Source organism: Epinephelus moara, chromosome 7, assembly GCF_006386435.1.
Source record: "Epinephelus moara isolate mb chromosome 7, YSFRI_EMoa_1.0, whole genome shotgun sequence".
Lineage (NCBI taxonomy): Eukaryota > Metazoa > Chordata > Actinopteri > Perciformes > Serranidae > Epinephelus > Epinephelus moara.
The window spans coordinates 11,072,690-11,092,251 of NC_065512.1; the positions used below are offsets into that span (position 1 = coordinate 11,072,690).

Sequence of the window (19,562 nt, forward strand, 5' to 3'; positions counted from 1 at the left end):
TATTTTCCACCATAATTTACAAATAAATTCTTTAAAAATCCTACAATGTGATTTCCTGGATTTTTTTTTTCATTTTGTCTCTCATAGTTGAAGTGTACCTCTGATGAAAATTACAGACCTCTCTCATCTTTCTAAGTAGGAGAACTTGCAAAATCAGTGGCTGACTAAATACTTTTTTGCCCCACTGTAAGTGCACAAGTTGTTGTTGTTTTGAGACATTTTAAAATGCAGTGAAGTTTTATATTACATCTTTAATCTTGACATTTTCTGCAAACAACACTTAGAAATATATTTTTTTTAACATAAGTGGTAATCATCCCACATCAACTCATATCAAAATACAAAACTAATTTTCTGCTCTGTGATGTGGGGTCCTGGAATAAATATTATTTTTTTGTCAAGTGAGGAAACAGTGATATTCTAGTAAAATAAAAACTGAGGCCTCTAGTCATGATCATCCTCAAAAGACAGTGAACCACAACATTAACTTTGATGCTATTGTGCTTAATTTCAATTAAATATCTTCATAATATGAGTTTAATTATTATCCAGATTGGAGAAAACAGGTCATACAGACCTATGGATGTTTTCGAATATCATTTTAAATCTGAGGTCTTGGGCAAGTAGCCTTTGACCCCCAAAACAGAATCAGACAACACTGAGGCTAAACTGTATAACAACACTGCCTCCTACTGGTGATGAGGCTGAACTGCATCTTTTATCAGCTGAGAGAGAGATGGAAATGTTGTTATAAATCCTACAAACACAGGCTGAGGAAATAGATGACTGTTGCCCACAAGTGCTGCGTTCAATGAGGTGGACGAAAAACTTTCCCAGATGAACACACACACTCACACAAAGACAGGCTTGCACACAACACACACGTCTTTCGTTCACATTACACAGGTGACAGCTCCACAATGAAAAATACAAGGAGCTTTTCACACTTACCAGTTTGATATAAGGCTTTCAGTGCAGCGATGTCTGACAGGTCCTCCGCTCTCGCTCGACACAGCCAGCGATTGTAACTGCAGGAGAGAAACACACACACAGAAGTGGATTTAATTTATGGTTCATGGTTACGTCTCTGCAATTTGCAGCATATGAAACAGATTGGACATTAATCTGAAATACTACAACTGTTTATTTGGTAACATTTAAAGGCAGGAAGGCTTATAAATCAGAGATTAATGTGTAAATAACCTCTGTTATAACTTGTTGGGTTTTAAGGGGACTACATAGCTCCAGTAAAACTTGTCTTGGCTGTCTAAAAGAGCTGGTAAGCCATTTATCACTCTCTTCAAACATATTACGTCAGTTTCTATAGATGCGCTCTCTCCTTAGACACATGGTCTGAGGCATTTTTAAATTTGTTGTCAGAGTATGGACAAATTCAGGTAAGAAAATACTGCTGATCCCAGATTTGAGCATAAAACCTTCATACAGACAGTTTAAGCAAAGATTTGTGCGTACACACTGTGAGTGAGGACAAATGTCTCAAGATCAGCTTCAGCTGGGTTCCTTAGTTCCTCCCATGTTTCCTGTCTGTCCCTGCTGTCAACTATTGAACTAAGGCAGAAATGTCACTGCCAGTGTTCCTAGTGTTCAACTGAGACTTGGAGTGACGCATTTTATCATAAAATTTAATGTTATTTCAAGTATGTTGCGGTTACTTTTAGAATTTGGTTTTGGAATCTTACTTTCTCTGGTGTTGTTTCTGGATGGCCGCCTCTGACATCTGGCCCTGCAGGATCTGTTTCCGCTGTTTGTCCACATCACCCTCCATCCGGGCAAAAGCGTGATTTCCCACCTGGCCCAGATCTAAATCCAGACTCTCCTCCTCAGAGTCATCTACACAAACAAACAAGCGGGACAGATATAGCAGCATATTCAAAGAAACACATGCAACACACACACACACACACACAAATGAGACCCTCCGATAATTCTTACAGAATGAAAGTAATGGTTTCGGCTTTATTTTTTCTGCCAAAAAGATATTTGTGTTTGTCAGTCCTTATCTTATTTCACTGATCCTAATTTATCAGCAAGCATGACATTATTTATGTTTGTTAAAAAGCTGACAGAGGTCACAAACTCAGAAGACACAATTCAGGCTCAGGTTCAAGCCTGTTTCTCTGATTGTTTTTCTAAAAACCACACACGCATGTCCATGCATTTTATCCACATCCAAATGGGCATGTGTGTCTGTCAGTGCGAGCATCAGCCTGTTGTTATTGGGTTTCACTCGCAGCTGCCTGCTTGCTTTGGATCAAGACGCCGAAGCCACATCTCACCACCTTTGAAGTGCCACGTCGGCTGACGTTTGCACTGGAGGTCAACAGAGGCAACAGTCTCAACACTGAAACCGCAAACACTTGCTAACACATGGGCTGGTGTTACTCTCACAATCCTCTTTACCAAAAACTAACATTAGGAGACAAAGTATGAGCAAAAGCTGAGGTTGGTAACCTAAAGAGGTCATACGAAATACAGTTTATAAAAGGGTTTACGACCTGAGAGGAAACTAAAGCTGCCAAAAGTCTAGATCTCGTATTTAAACCCTTTTGTTCGTTGTTTGTTTTATTTTCTATGCAGCAGAGCAAATGTTGGCTCTCTCTCAGTTCCTTCATGACTGCAGTAAAACTGTTCAGTCTACATATAGATGGAGGACAAACAAATGCTTAACTAGAACAACCGCCTCGTACTCGTATGGCTCTGCCAACCGGTCAAGTTACACATGCAGTTCACATCTATGTCGATCAGACTCATTGTTATCCGTGACGGTAGACAATCCTTCAAATGTGGATGTTGTTGCAAAGAAGCTACAAATTCTAAAACATGGATGCTTCATGCACATCCCAGATAAACGAGGTGCAGACTGATAAAGGAGGAAATACAGTGAGTGCTGGACGGAGCAGTGAGTGACAACAACCCCGCCCACATTTAAGAGTACTGTTTGTGGTGTAAACACTAGGGTCTAGGTACCATGTCTGAAGGGTTACTGTTGGTTCCAAAGGTACCATACTGAAAGTGTTTGGTGGAAACGGGGCTTTCATGTCCTTTTTTAATACCTGGAACACCTTCTATCACACTGTATAACAAAGGTTTACCTTCCAGGGTTCCTGGTTTCTCTGTGATGCGAATCTGTCTCTCCGGGACGACAGGTTCACCCTCAGAGTTGCCGATGTCAGCTGGGATGAGAGGCAGGCAGGCCCTCTCCTCTTCCTCAGAGCGAGGGTAGTACAGAGGTAGTAACTTCTTGTACACCGGCTAAAAGAACACACACACAGACACACAGATATCAGTATTCAAATGATCAATCTGATAATATTTAGAACAGTGCCTCAGCTATACTACTCCAAAGATAGATTGCGTAAGATGTTTCCCCCCTCTGCAGTCGGTGTTAAGAGGCAGACGGGACATTAACACATTCTCTTTGGACATGTCAGAAATAGTTTACTCATTGGAAGAGTATATTTAAATGTTTCTCTGATGCCTTTGAGAAGAACTGGGGACCTAATCCACTAGTTGCTGTCCTAGGTGCCACAAGTGTGTGACCTTTAGCAGACAAGTATGAGACTCAGGCGATTTCATTTGGTTTGGTTGTAGCAAGGAAACTTATTCTACTTATGTGGAAGTCAGACTGTGCACCACCATATGGGATGTGGATAAGAGAGCTGATGAATGTATTGTATTTAGAAAGGTTAAGGTTTTCTAATAAGAATATTTGTCAGAATTTGGAGCCCTGGACTTGTTTTTTGTACTTTCTACTTATGAAGATATTTGTGTCTGAATTTTTAAAGTGATGTACTGAGCATTTGTGTTATACTGAAAATCCTAAAATAAAGGTAAAAAAACAAACAAAGAAATTTAACTTAAGTCCAGAAGCAAAGCTGCTGCACTTATTATCACTTTTTTAATATCAGTGCAGACTGGCAGGGTAGGAGCATGGTTGCTAATATTAGCCTACAGATCACTGCTAGTGGACTGGTTAAGAAGCATTGTTTTTATATGATGACTTGTTGATAGAGTGAAACTTAAGCTGTGAACAAATCATGAGCATCTATGCTTTTCTATCTCTGTCTTTGTGCTGAGAGTATCATTGTTCCCATAGATGCGTCGGTTTACATAAACGCTATTAGTGATGATGACAATACTGATGATGTATCAGGGTCTTGAAGGATTGTCCCATTTTTTAGGGGAAGATTTCAACCACAGCCCCTTATAACTCTGAGGGGCGAAGGGACATTTGAAAACAAGGAGTAGGGGGTAAAATAAGAAATACGATTGGGCCATAAATTCAGAACTTTTGGTGTTTTTCATCAGGAAGAAGAAAAGCAAGAAATCATGTGATACTGACATTAAAAAAAAAATCTTGATGGTCAGAGGGGGCGAGAAAAAAAATCTTTGTGCTTCACATTCAGCTGACATTCTTAAACCTGCATTTCACTCACTGCAAGATTGATCTGGACACAACTTATTAATTACTTTCAAGTTTTTCTGAATTCACTTTTTACTGATACTGTGATGATTGCAGGATGTAGTTTTTATGGAACTGAAACAGACTAAAGTCATACAAACCTCTTCTGTCTCTGACACTGCAAACACCACTGTCTCCAGGCAGTTTCCATGATTCTCCAGGAACCTGCGCACCGTCCCTGTAAACACACACACACTCCTGTTAGCTTACATAATAAAGACGTGCCACAGATTTAACAATTAAAGACAGTATGGATTTTCGTTGATCAAATTAATCCTTTTTTAATTTGGCTTTTAACGTGAAGTAACATTACAGTCTTGATTTTTAAGGTTTAACCAATTTTTATCTCTCCTGTTCATTTTTGTTCTTTGTTTTACTCTCTTTTTGTTCTATGGAGTTTTAATCATTGTTCTGTTAGTTTGTTCTGTTTTGGTTAGTTTGCTTTTTTAATATTTTATTGCCTTGTGTCTGTGTCATTCCAATTTTGTCATTTAAAACACTTTAGGCTGCGTGTTTGTATGAAAGGTGCTATATAAATTAAGTTTAGTTGAGTTTAACTGTCTAAAAAATGTCCATCACAAGTTTCCAGTGTCTCCAAATTTCGTGTTTTGCCTAGCCAACAGTCTGAAAACCCAAATATTCTGACAGACACAAGGCATCACATCTGCACGTTAAAGAAAACAGACAGTGAATGTTTGGCATAAACAATTAACTCATTATCAAATGTGTCTTTTTCTGTGGTTCAAATTATCAACTCATCTTGTCAGTATTACCTGGACAAATACTTTGAAATCTAGCAAACTAATAAACACATATGTATATTTGCTAAACTACCTTTTAGCAGTGCTGCCATAATCACTGTCTCTGTGATGTGTTTGTGTGCGTCTGGAACATGGATGTTTTGCTTCCATAATTAGATCATGATCTTATCAGGCTGTCATGTGTGCTTCAGTGAACTTTTCATTTCAGCTGAACGGCAGCCAGACAAAAAGGACTACAGTGTGTGTTATAATTAAATGTGTGTGTCTGCATGTTGAATTTACTGAAGTCATTTTGGAGTTTGAGTCGTATGTTTGTGTCTTTGTCAGACGAGGTTAAGTATGTGGGACAGGAAAGGAAAGTTGATATAGGACATGATAAAAGTCCTTTTTTACCACAAGCTCTGTACGTCTGTACCTCACAGATAAAAAGCTATGTGTGTGTGTTTGTCTTACTGAAAGCAATGTGTGTAGCGTCCTCCAGTGGGTAACCTCTTTTGGTCGTGTTCACCACACAGAAGCCAACAGATGCCATCGACTGCTCTCTGAGGAGACAAGAGCAAACAACCTCACATACAGTACACAACATTTACAGTACGCACCAGGGACTAGTTAGGTGGTTTCTTCACACGCACACACATACACTCTCACAAAAGAACAAAACAATGCACTCACACAAACCTCCCATCACTCTTACAAACCAAGACAACGCCACGTAATTCTCATTTTAAAAATAATTTAAGAGTCGACCATCATCAGAACTTCATATATTTGTTTTAATATATTTAACATGAGTCTTTATTCATGTTTTATGTAGGTAAAATATTAATTAAATTATTCCCATGAGAACTTGAGAGGTTTCAGTGGTTTTAACATTGTAGTCTGAGGCTTTAAAGTTTTGCATGAGCAAATCCTGTACTGTTATTTTTCAGAATTATGTCTTTTATATTGTTCCTTTAATGAGTTAATATATTTAGCTGGGTTTCATGTTTTACTGTCAACCCCAGAGACAGATGCAACTTTTCTCCAAACAGTGTTTTTGAGATGTTTATTCCTGGACTCTCTCAAACGCATGTTTTTTGGAGAAGAACCAGGACTGAGTGGCTTTCTTCAAATTATTGTTTATTTGCACCTGTCAGGCACAAATATTGTTTATCAAACTAAATCATGTCTGAGGGGAAAGAAAAAAACATGTCTGTCATGACAGATTAACTCGACAATTAATGGGTTTCATGTAACTTCTGTAACGTGGTTTTCCCAGATGAAAACAAAGTGAGAAATGATGACAAATGCACTGATTGTGAAATTCTGGGCAGATACCAACACTGTGAGCAAGAATTCAACTATACAAATTTATGAAACAAGCATCTGTCACATTGAAAATGTTAAAAATAAGTTTGAAAAGTTCTAACAACAATAATAATATATCATAATTCGCTCTGATTGCTGTGAAAACATCAACTAATTTCTCCTTCAAACATCTGCATTTATTTAGGTTTCTCACCAAAAACTACATTTTACAAGATTACACTGAACATATGAGAGCGTTATAATTTAACTTCACCAAATACTAATTTTTACTGAATAGAGCTTGAACGCATCATTGCATAACTCAATGCAACCTCCATGAGCTGTTAGTTGCAGCCACCAGCTGCTAACAGTTGATGTTAACTAAGGGTGCTTCCAGACCTGGTTCATGTTCTCACGGCAGCATTTACAAGCGGACCAGATCAAATGCCTTGTGTGAGAAAGCTGCTCTTGATTGGTCAGAATTTCCATGTGGGAAAAATCCAGGAAGTAAAGCAAACATTGAAGAAGAGTACACTTGCAAGATAAATGTGACACTTTCTAATGTCACAATGGAGGGACAACTACGCAGGTTGATTTTAGCGCTGCTCATCGTGGACTATATTGCTGTCATTGTTCATTTTAGTCAAACCATACAGTTTGAAAACGAGGCGCGGCTCCAACTAGAAAACAATGTTTTGACTGGTTAAATAACTGGTAGATTTGATGGTTCTTACGCAGCCAGTTGCATGGTGTTCCTATAGCAGCTGTACAGCGAGCTCTCTGCCGCCGTCCTGTATTTGGCTTTGTACTTTGGTCCCACTGTGTGGATGATGAACCTCGCTGCCAGGTTGAAACCTTTCGTCAGCTTCACCTCTCCCGTCCGACATCCTGCACACAAACATGACAAAAAAAAGATTTACCACTTAGTATGAAGCTGATTGGAAAAAAGAAAATAAAAAAACGTCTAAACAAGCCACTGAGGGTCGGACAGGTGAACCTTTTTTTGGATGTGTGCTCTGGGCTAAGAATAAACCAATGTCTAGTGTGTGTTATCTCTTTGGATTTGGCAATCCATCTATTCTCAAAACAAAACACACATGCTCACTATAACACAGACAGGCAGCAGCATTGTCCATATTCAATGATTATTCCATTCAGCAAATTCAGTTTTACACGCCAATACTTCATGCTTTTTACGACACGCTTACATAACACAGTCAAAAACTGCTTGCCTCCCGTAACACACGCCTGATTCCCATTACCTGGAGCGTACCTACAGTATATACACTTCATACATGAATGCTCCCCCATGTATTCAGTTTAATAACTGCATGTATATATTAACCCTTTGAAACCTGAGCAAATCGGCTTGATTTCTTTTAAAAACATGGGAGCAACTACAGAAATTACCCCCAAAAAATTAGCAAGAAATTAGGAGAAAATTCAAACTAAGAAAATTAGTTAAAAAAAATTTTTTTTTCTTAAACAAACAAACAAAATGACCTGAAGGAATGAGGAAATGACCTGGAAAGAGTGCTTAAAATATAAAATAACTCTGTAACATAATTTTAAAAATTTAATAATAATTATAAATGAAGTTATCCGAAGCTTTTTCTTTTTTCCCTGTTTTTTAAAAATAATTTTTAATTTTTTTAAAATTTTTTTTGCAGTTTGTGGGACATTTCTAACCAAATTGCTCATTGCCTTTATGAAAGCAACACAAGAAAAGTGATGTTGCTCCAGGTCTTAATGGGTTAATATTTACATTGTGTTTAGATAAGGATAAAATTAACAAACTATATTATGGCTTGAACAAAAAGTAAAAAGTGGTTTGGCTGTAAAGGCTGTTGACCTGGCATTGACCCATCTATGGCCTCTACAACTTCTATTTCTTTTCAAATTAGAATTTTAAAGATCAAAGATATTCATATAATAAGAACATGTTCAGCATGTATTAATGCAGATATTTTCAGTTTTGAATGCCAAGCTCTTGAGTTATTTATCTTTAAAACTTTCAGAATGTTACCAATAGGAGTGGAGGAAACAAACCAATACAGCATAGTATTGCAATATTTTTTCAGCGCAATATCGCATTGTCACACAGTGCCAAGTTTTATATTATATAAATGATTAATATTGCAAATACAAATTAAACTTTAGGTAGCCTACTAGCATGATATCATCAATTGTTTCTTTCAGTTCATTAGATACATTTTGCTGCTGTAAAAAAAATGGCTGAAGTGGTGTGAACCTTTGGGGACTTAATTCAATGTTGAAAAAGGTAATAAATCACAAAATATCGCAACATATTTTATTGCAATACTCAGCATATTGCAAAATATTTGAAATATTGTATCGTGACTTAAGTATTGTGATAATACCATATCATGGATCCTCTGGTGATTCCCAACCCTAGCGCCACCGAAATGAAATTTCAGTGAATGACATATATTTGGTACTAACAGCAATATGCAGCTCTTTTCATTAAAAAATGTCCTGGTTACTTTGACTAACAGAACAGGACTATTTCACCCATAAATTGTTCACAGTGTGTTCTGTGGATTATCTTAAGTGTTTCTGGAAATACATATTGGTGCTGTAATTTTTCAATGCTGCTTTTATATCTTTGTGTACAGGTGAAATCAGAAACCTCAAATACAAATATGTCAAATCCTCAGCAGGTAGAACTAAAACTATCTGGATACCACTAGAAGTAAGTGGAAGAGTAAACATTTTTATTTATGACAACTGAGCAACTCCATCCACTGAGAACACTCTCCCAAAGATAAAATGATGTTTCTTTTAAAAACATTTTATTTTTCTCAGAGCTTCACTTTACATTTCTTCACCAGAGCAGCTGTGAAGCCTATCCTAAAGATAACATACTGTATCTCACAGCAGTGACGGCAGTTACAACCCTCTCTTTATTAAATTCAGCTGAGCATCATGTGCCTGGATGTGTCTTTATTTAAAACCAGCAGTAAAGTCACATTCATTATTTTGAGGTTTCCCATTGACACTTATGTCTCTTGCCTGCAGTCACTCTGCAGCATCACTGAGCTCAAATCAAACTTTTCAGTTTTTTCTCTTCAACTGTACCTTTGAGTTTGAGCAGCTCGTCTCGCAGCTCGGGCCCGGCCAGCTGATGGATGCTGTCAGACACTGGGTTTTTGTCGCTCAGTGACTCGTTGCTGGTGTTCACGATGGCGGTGCAGTTCAGCAGGGCGATGTCCCCACAGCTGTTGTAGAAAGAAAAATTGTCACAGAACTGCATGAATGATACGATACGTACACTGAACAAAACTTCACATGCAACACTTTTGTTTTTGATCCCATTTATTACAGGTTTAAGTTAAAGATCATAATGTTGGTATTAGCAAACTGCTCGCTCACATGACGAGTGTAAACCAGGATTCATCTATGAAGAGAACACTTCTCCAAAATGCCAGATGCCATCGAAGCTGAGCTGTTGCCCAATCAAATCAATTACGACAATAAACGACGAACATGCAGATGAGCTTCCCTGAGACTGTTTCTGCAGAAATTCTTTGATTGTGTCAAGTGATTTTGTCATAAACCTTTGGTAATGTAAACCTACGTGAGGCTCGCAACTCGACAAAAAACTCCATATATGTGAGTGTGTGATAGTTGTGGTATCATAACAGCCTGTCACAGGTTACAGTGTGAGGATTAGAGGAGAAATGGCAGAGCATTACAACCATTTAGGATTTTACTAAAAGAAGGAAATCACCTGTTGGTTTATATATATAGATCCCAGGGGGTATCTTTTGTATTTGAGAGCTGTGAATAAACATAAACATGTACAGGCATAAATGGCTATTCAACTATTCTTGAGAGAGTTCACTCAAAATCTTGCACCAATCTCAAAAAAGACACTAAGTTTACCTTTTGTTATGTCATAGCATTGTGTTTGAATGCTTGAAAATTTCTATGGTCACTATTTCTGTGGTACTCGTGGTCAGACACACTCTCCATGAGCCATAATCGTATTAATGTTTTATAGCCACTTCAGTATTTATTGCCATGATTCCCCAAATGTCAGCACAACGGTCATTCAAGCTGTGTATTTCCTCAAAACACTAAAACAGTGATTGTGTGACCACACACGTACAAATGAGTCTGCACACATTTATCCAAATAACCTAGTCGATTTAGCTGTTTAGCAAAAGTGAACAGCTGATTTTATTGCTTCAGTAAAGTAATTTCTTCACTCTGAAGCCCTCTGGGGTTTGTTTGGAAAGAACAATGAGGAACTGCTCGAGCGTGTGTTGAAAGCATTTGGTCACAAGACAAGTTGAGCCTCCAGGATCGAGGAGGAAGAGGTTTTTTCTGCATCATCCCTTTAGGTTAATAAAACATGAGTCACGATGCTGCCAGATACGAACTCTCACTGAGGAACAGACCTGGTTGGCAGCCACAGCTTTTACTGACTCTCATCTTCATCTGTCTAAATTATACGGTTACAGATCTTCCTTTTCAATCTAAATGTCACTGAGTATGTAACAGGCCAGATTAGCAGCTTTATATTGACTGAGCTACGTCAACAGAAACATTCCAGTCTCACCCTCCTCCACCCATTCATCACAGGAACAAGATTCTCTGCATGCTGCTTGTGTACATGGTATAATTAGGTGTTTGCCACTATTAAAGGTGGAGTTTATCATTCTGGAGACTGTTGATAATCAAACTCAAAACCCAAACATGTACTCCGTCTGAAGCTCCACCCTCCAAATTCATGGATGCTCACTGAAGAGGCAACTGGGTGAGCCATCTGACCAAAAGAGCACTTTGGCAGGATCCACAGTTATTCCCCCTTTCCACCATCAGTGAGTGCATGGATGTTTTTTAACCTGTGATGAAGCGATCACAAGCTAGAAAAGGTGCCACTGCTGGAGGAGCTCTGGTCACACTAGCGCTGCAGGAATGTGCTTGGTCCTGATGACTGAGCATGTGGACAGCCGCTACAACAACAATAAGGCTCTTACAGAGAAACTGCTGCCAAGTCAGACTCTGGGTGGTCATGTGTTCCTCCACAAAGAGGATTTATGAGGTGGTGTGGACTCTGAACTGGTCTGAGCAAGCATGTGGAGTGACACAGGCAACGACCACGCTACAGATCCAAAACGGTCTGTATTACTACTCCTGTATTATATGGGATGTAACTCACATCTGATTAACTGAGAGTAATGAGGGACAATAAACTGTTGAAACCACCTCTTTGTCCCTGCTTCTCCTGCTTAACTTTACTACACACAAAAAACTGTTGAAAAGTTTGTCAAATTATGTTTTCTCAGGTGAATTGTATAATATTTACAGTATTTTTACTTGAAGTAAAAGCTTGCAAATTCTACCTAAAGCCTGCATGTAGGCTGAATGTCTCGAGATCAGGATTTGGGAGATTTTAGTGCTGCAGTATAAACACTGATTAGTAGAGTGCAAAGGGCATGACAAGAAAAAAAAACGATGTGGTATAATTGTCAAATCCAATGTGACTTTTAACCAGATTCTAAATATAAAAAAATACAAAAAATGCAGTCTAATCAGTGAGACATTAAAGTCCAAGCTGGGTCATTTTATAACTCCGTTAAAAAATAAAATAAAAAAATCCCAAAATAGTAGGCTCAATTCAGTGGGATCGCAGGATTCAGTTACATATAAAAAACAACAACTGGCCAACTCACTCAGTGTAAAAGTCCAAAGTACAAGCAGGCAGTCCAAAAATGCATCTGAGACACTCTGACTATAAAGAAGAGTTCTCATCAGGGTGTAAAATGAATTGGAAACAGGTGTGCAGCTTAAGAGCTCATGTGAGGGTCAAACCTGCACATAAAGTGGCAGAAACTTAAAAATATAAGATAAAGTTGAAACATTTATAAAGTGCAATGAAATTAAAGTTAAACCTAAATATCGTTGTTGCTTTTTATCTTTAAGTGACTCTATGTCCCATCCTTGAGGAGCACCTGACAGAGGCTTCACTCAGTGCAGCACTCCCTATTTTTTCTTAATTCCCAGGATTCAATATTTAAAATACAGCGCAATGATTTAAGAAGAGACTTGCTGCACTGATGCCATATAAACCAACATTTCCCTGCCAGACATCAGGACTTTAAAATAGTTTTCTGATGTAAGTGAATACATGTATCTAGAAGAGCATGACCACAGCGTGAGAGTCATTTTCTAAACATCTGGCTTTAAGACTGAAATATAAAGAAGTATTGAAAACCTGACGTGTTTATCAAAAGACTACACAACAGGTCCAGTTGACGGAGATTAAGTAAGTGGAAAATCTAATTCTTTACTTAGTATGAAAAGAGGATTTGTGGCTTCATCAAAAGCGATAAAAACAAAATCCCGCTTCAGTCAAACATCAAGCTTCAGCTCTCACTACACAGCACTTTGATCCAGAGGGATTTCCAAAAGGTTTGAAAGCAGAAGAACCTTTAACAAATATTAGGCATTAAAAAAAATCATATTAATCATCATAAGATACTTTTCAGCATCTGTAAGTCCTTTGAATCAAGACATCTGACTGCAGGAACACTTAATACTAAAAGACCTGCACTTTCTGTCCAGAATCAACAATGCTCACTGTTCTCACTGATCGACCACTTCACACCCAAGTGGAGAGTGAGACAGGTGTAAATCAAATTTCCCAGTGATCAGGACGTGTCATTAGTTTGTCACACATTAAATTCACATTATAAAAGGATGACTGTATGATCATCTTAAGACTGTGAACTGCAGATGGTTTAATTCTGATGATATCAGTGAAAGGCTGAAGTGCCAACAGGACTTAAGTCAGTTCACAGTAATTGTGCAGGGATCCCATTCTGCCTCAGTGCGTTAAACAGTCGTACACACCATCTCCTCCAACGCCTTTGCTCTTCTCTGGACTGCAGTATTTTCAGTAAAAGTCACTGTTGAACATTTACTAGCTCCAACTCCAACTTGTTGATATACATATAAACCCTGCCGCCACCTAGCGGTCTGACGGTGTAATCAATCGCAGTACGACGCTGAAACACCAGCACATAAATGTAAATGCTCACAACGGTGTAAGTATGGCGTCAATTCGGCGCAGAGCTACAAATCTTGCTTAAGATGGAGGGAAGTTGTAAAGGGACAGTTCAACCCAAAATTGATAATACATTTTTACCTGCAGTGCTATTTATCAGTCTAGATTGTTGTGGTGTGAGTGTTGGTGATATCGGCCATAGACATGTCTGCCTTCTCTCTAATATAATGGAACTAGATGGCACTCAGCTTGTGGTGAGCAGCTTCATGTAGGAACTATTTCTCATACCAAGCATAATTAAGTGCACAGCCACCACACGCTGGTTAGGTAATGTAACCATGGTGTAACCCCAGATTCACAGAGCACAGGCGTAGCTGTCGCTATTTCAGTGTGTTTTCAGTTCATGAAAGTTAAGTGTGATATTTGGTCACCTATAAAAGTCTTAATCAGCGTTTGGTTGGACTGAAAGACCCTCTTAGGAGGTGGATCTTCAGTTTTTCCAGTAAGTGCATTTTGTTTTAATGGTTTTGAGCACTTTTAGCTGGCAAAAATTAGCATTTAGCATTATTACAGTTAACTATAGCTATAAATGCACCATGCTAACCAAGCTAGCAGTTAGTGTTCGGGCTATCTCCACGCTCTCATCCAAATATGGTCACTTCTGGCTGCAAAAATCCAAGATGGCGACAGCCAAAATGCCAAGTCAAGACTCAGACTGGAGTCCACAAAACACTGGGTGATGTCACAGCGGCTACATCCATTAATCTGGTTTTGGTCGTTCCCATGTTGTATCTTAGTTCAAAGACTATATGCTCCTCTACTGGTGGAGAAAATCCAACTCCTGTCAACATTTATTAAGCTCCTCAAAACGAAAGCTGATTTTCACACCACACAACAATGTAAGGAAATACATGTTTGACTCACAAGAGGATGATCTTGCGGTTGATATTTGGTCTGAAGGGGAAAGGCGAGGGGAAGGCCTGCTGGTTTAGCAGGCTGTCGCTCTGGTCCAGCGGTGTCTCCTTGCCATCCTCATCCAGCTGCTGCTGCCACGTGGGGAGAGTCTGGATGTCCATGAACTGGGAGCGAGCACCCAGAGGATCCATCCCACTACAGGCTGATGCTGGACCTCCAAGCAGCCGCGCTGCAAACAAGACAAAGAAACTTGGGTTATTAGGAATCAAGTTGAGTTAATTACAGTTAACACCTGAATCTTTTGTCACATCATTTAATCTGCAGACCTGAAACGACGCCTTCTTTATTTAAATGTTCAGTTATTTCCGTCACATTTACTGAATAGAAGCTGCACTCCCTAATTCAACTTCACTACACCATTTTCCACGTTTCCCAGGCTGCTTGTCGTTCCTTTCTCAGATTGCATCCTGGTCTGTTTCCTGCTGCCTCTTCTATGGATGGATTGTTGGAGGTTGGTGTAAAGTAGCAGCTCTGGAGATAAGCCCTCACTATCTGATTCTACAGTACAGGACACTAAAACTTGATGTTTGCTATTTGAGACTGCTGGAACATTTTGTGCTCTGGACCTTCATTGCAAGAGCTGGAAATAAATACATTTGGAAAAGTATCCATCCACAGGAAAACAAAGAAAAGTACACCTTAAATAATTTAAGTGGCCATGAAAAAACCTTTCACAGGTATTTGATTTTCTTTCAAAAACACGGGACAAAAGGCACATGAGCAGCCTGGTAAGAAATGTTCCACAAAAACTACATTACAGAATTATCATAATTTTTAAGCACTCTCTCCAGGTCATTGCCTTGTTTGTTTTAAACTGTCTTTCTTTCTACTAATTTTCTTGTTTTTCATTTTCTCTTTTTTTTTAAATTTCTTGCTAAATTTTGGGGTCATTTCCTCTTTTGTTGCTCATTGCCTTCTTCCCATGTACTTAAAAGAAGTCAAACCAATTAGGTCAGGTTTCAAAGGGTTAAAGGTCCAGTGTGAAGGATCTAGGGGGATATAATGGCAGAAAATTAACATAATAAGTATGTTTTCTTTAGTGTATTATCACCTTAAAATAAGAATCGTTGTGTTGAGCCAATTATCTACATAAGTCATTGTTTATGGAGTCTGCTGTGTTGCAGTGCCATGTTTCTACAGTAGCTCAGATTAGACAAACCAAACACTGGCTCTAGAGAGGGACATTTGTGTTTTGGCGTTGGCCATCATAGTTAGAAGCCCATCTGTGACGAGCAGCATTGGAAAAACTCTGATTTGTAATGTGAAGCTGCTTTAAACAGTGTATTTACATGTTTTAATGAACTGATCTGTTTGCTTTGGAGAGGAGGAGACTTCTGTGGATAACTTGGCCTCTGGTAAAAAAACAACAACTCCTGAACAATGAAAACTGAGGGAACTCTAGCTGGGAGGAGTTTAGCTGGTTGTGATGTGCAATCCTCACTGCTACATGCTACTAAGTGTGGAAGTATTTAGGGCAGCAACTACCAATAATTGTCATTATCAATGTGTAGATTTTTTTTAGATGAGATGTTTTTTTTAATCAACTTATTTTTTGTCTGTAAAACACCAGACACATCACAAGTTCCCAGAGTCCAAATAGCATCTTCAGATCGCTTGTTTTGTCTGATCAATAGTCAAAAATCTAAATATATTAATGTATGTTTAATTTTTTTTTTGGGTACAGATGCCAAAGTTTAATATCTAAAGAACAGCTGAAATGTTTTAGTTAGTCTGTTTTAAGCAGAGTTAAACTCTTTCAAAGGCTTGTCTGCCTTGACAGAAGAAAACACAGATTACAGAGCGCACTCAGTACCTGATATTATTGGCATGACATTGATCAAATCTAGAGATACCACAGATCTGCACAAAATACTGCCTGTCCTCTACAAACCATCAGTCAGACTGCAGCCACATAAACCTGTACTGATTTCAAGCAGCAAATTTACCAAGAACTCTGCATGTAATAACATTATAAGGAGATTAGAGAAGATGCATGCTTCATTAGATACAAGCAGGGCAGCTGTGATGGTCAAAGCCTAGGGTCGGCAACCTTTACTATCAAAAGAGACATTTTTTGCCCTCCCTTCAAAAAATCTGTCTGCAGCTGCAAAACACATTTCAGCCTTATAATGAAGGTACAGTGACTAAATTAGCCTATCAACGTTACTAATAGGTCTAAATTAGCATTTATTAATACATTTCACCAAGAAGTAGCTTCTCTGCTGCGGGCTCCTTATGATTATTTGATACTTTAACTTCTCTGTTTCTCTTAATAAATTCTCTTTTTTCCTCCGAGACTTTTCCCTTTTTATATCTGTGACCCACAGCCAGCCAACCTAGAGTCAAGACTAGCCACTGCCTATAGTAGCTGAAGGTTTGGCAATGGGCCGGGCACATATGATGCATATTTTAGTTGATGTTAATATCTGTTTGTATTCTGTGTATGGCAATGTATGGGCTGCATACTTCTACAACTGGAAGACGTAAGTCACTTAATGTCTACAACAATGAAAAACGAAAGCTAAAAATTCAAGTTGTAAAGAATAGACTCAAGTTATTTTTGTAGTGTTCACACAATTATTTGACTTACAGAATATTATTCAACATACTTGTATAATTGAACAAACAAAGTAAAGATAGTTTAAAAAGAGGTACAAAGACAGTGCAGTGATGTAAGGTCGGGCTAGACAAACATGTTGCTTCTTCTTGCTCCTTTTCGGACATGAAATTATAATTTATGTTTCTCATTGTAAGTCTGTTCATGATTTATTGTTTGTGTCTGTTTTGTAGGGTTGTTTCATACAATATATTCTGTTTTGTTTATGTTTTTAAATGTTCAAACTAAATAGATCAAATCAAACTTTATCTAACCAGGTAAGGCATTAAGATCAAACTTATTTACAATGTCAGGTAGGTGTAAACCTGCCATGAAAGAAATAACATCAGTGCTTTTAAGTTTTAAGTTTTTGAGGGCACATGATTCAAACCAACAATGAACAAGTGAATCGCCAAGAATTCACATGATTTCTTAATCAAGCAAAACTGGCAAACACTTACAACTCAGCTTCTTAAATCTGCTGCCTATCTCTGCTTTATATCACTCTGACTGTGTGTCAGGCCATTTTAAAGGGATTCTAATCTGAGTTTACACCTTTAAAAATGAGGAAAACATGCTGCTTTCCTAACAGTGTATAAATATGGTTCTGCTTACACTGGCTGCCGTATAAAAGCACAATAATATACTGATTTATTCAGCTCTACCCTGGTGCTAAACCAGTGGGGGCACCGTCACAGCTGCATGTTATTAAATCAACCAAAACACAGCAGGATGATGAGAAAGTAAAAATGAAAACAGTCGTGGTAATGTCAAAAACTGAATTTAACCCCCATTAACTGAACGTCTCTGTCTGTCTAAACACATGTAAAACGGTCCTCGTGAGGAATATTTGCTTTATAAACAGATTAAATCTGTACTTTGGCCTCTGAACCTCCCAAAATCAGCAGTTACCCACCTCACCAGTTGGGTTTCCTCCAGTCAGTTGGGATGTCCACGCCAGAAAGAAATAAAAAATAAATAATTAAATCTTGACACGACAGTTTGTAGACTCAATACGTGTTGTCGTTTCTCCGTGTTCTCATATTAACGATCGAAATAATCGCAAACGCGATGAAAAATGAAGTTTAAAAGTGCCAATTAACCGGGTTTACACATTTAGCCTGTATGCTAACGCTGGGTGCTTCTAGCTGCAGCGTCATGCTAGCTAGAGTACACGCGACAACATCCGATTAGGAATTTCAAAATAAAAGTCCAAGGTTCAAGATTTTTATGAATCACATTCTCTAAATAAATCAAATAAAATAAAATAGAATAAAATCAAATAAAAATAAAATATTTAAAAAATAAAATACAATGAAATAAAAATAAACACAAAAAATAAAAGCAAAAAGCAAAAATAAAATACAACAAAATAAAAGTAAAAATAAAATACAACAGAGAAAAAAGGCTAGTGCAGAAAATTATGGTGCAAATAAAGGAATTCATTGGATGAGTGAGGGTAATTGTCAAAAGTCCAGCTGAGGCCTTGAAATACAGTTTTTCAATTTAAAAAAAAAAAAGAAATAATTTCAGTAGTTTAATTCTTTAATTTTTCCGTGTCTGGAGGGGGACTCAACCTAAAACACCTAAAAATTACTTCACCCCCTTTTAGAGACACATTTTAATTTTTACCTATATGTCATCGTCACATGCATGTAGTTAATTCAATTCAATTTTATTTATAAAGCCCAATATCACAAATCACAATTTGCCTCACACGGCTTTACAGCATACGACATCCCTCTGTCCTTTGGACTCTCACAGCGGATAAGGAAAAACTCCCCAAAAAACCCTGGTAGAAACCTCAGGAAAAGCAACTGAGGAGGGATCCCTCTTCCAGGATGGACAGATGTGCAATAGATGTCGTACAGAACAGATCAACATGATGAATTAACAGTAATCCGTATGACACAATGAGACAGAAAGAGAGGCAGAGACAGAGAGAGATGACAACAGCTACAATAACACTAATCTTAGTTATAATATATTAGAATAATATTAACAGTAATTGTCATAGCATATGTTGTAGGTATATATTAATATATGATAGTATACGTATGTGACGATAATCATAGATGTATGGCTAATGATAACAGCCGCAGCAGGAGGCATCTGGCAGGACCACGGCAGCAGCACAACCACGATCCAGGTGTAGCTGTGATACAAGGGAACCTGCGAGACAGTGGAGCATAAAGGCTCCGGAGAAGAGGCCGAGTTAGTGACATGCAGTAAAGCCGAGTTAGCAAGATGCAGTAAGAGTACGTGAATGTTAGCAATTGAAGAACCAACTTTTCAGAATCTGAGAGAGGAGGAAGAGAAGGGGCTCGGTGTATCATAGGAGGTCCCCCAGAAGACTATCACACTAACTAGGGGCTGGTACAAGACAAGCCTGAGCCAGCCCTAACTATAAGTTCTATCAAAAAG

General features: G+C 38.2%; 1 protein-coding gene across 1 annotated transcript in view; it reads right to left on the minus strand.

The window, feature by feature from the left end:
• gdap2 (ganglioside induced differentiation associated protein 2) overlaps nt 1–18,298 on the minus strand; it is a 51,681-nt gene extending 33,383 nt beyond the window's left edge. The window contains exons 1-9 of the mRNA XM_050048102.1: nt 18,055–18,298; nt 14,492–14,711; nt 9,631–9,770; nt 7,266–7,419; nt 5,698–5,786; nt 4,585–4,661; nt 3,114–3,273; nt 1,701–1,851; nt 952–1,028 (exon numbers count right to left, since the gene is read on the minus strand). Coding sequence (XP_049904059.1) covers nt 952–1,028; nt 1,701–1,851; nt 3,114–3,273; nt 4,585–4,661; nt 5,698–5,786; nt 7,266–7,419; nt 9,631–9,770; nt 14,492–14,673 — 1,030 coding nt within the window. The 5' untranslated portion in view covers nt 14,674–14,711; nt 18,055–18,298. The remainder of the gene's footprint in view (nt 1–951; nt 1,029–1,700; nt 1,852–3,113; nt 3,274–4,584; nt 4,662–5,697; nt 5,787–7,265; nt 7,420–9,630; nt 9,771–14,491; nt 14,712–18,054) is intronic.
• Nucleotides 18,299–19,562: the final 1,264 nt, after the last annotated feature.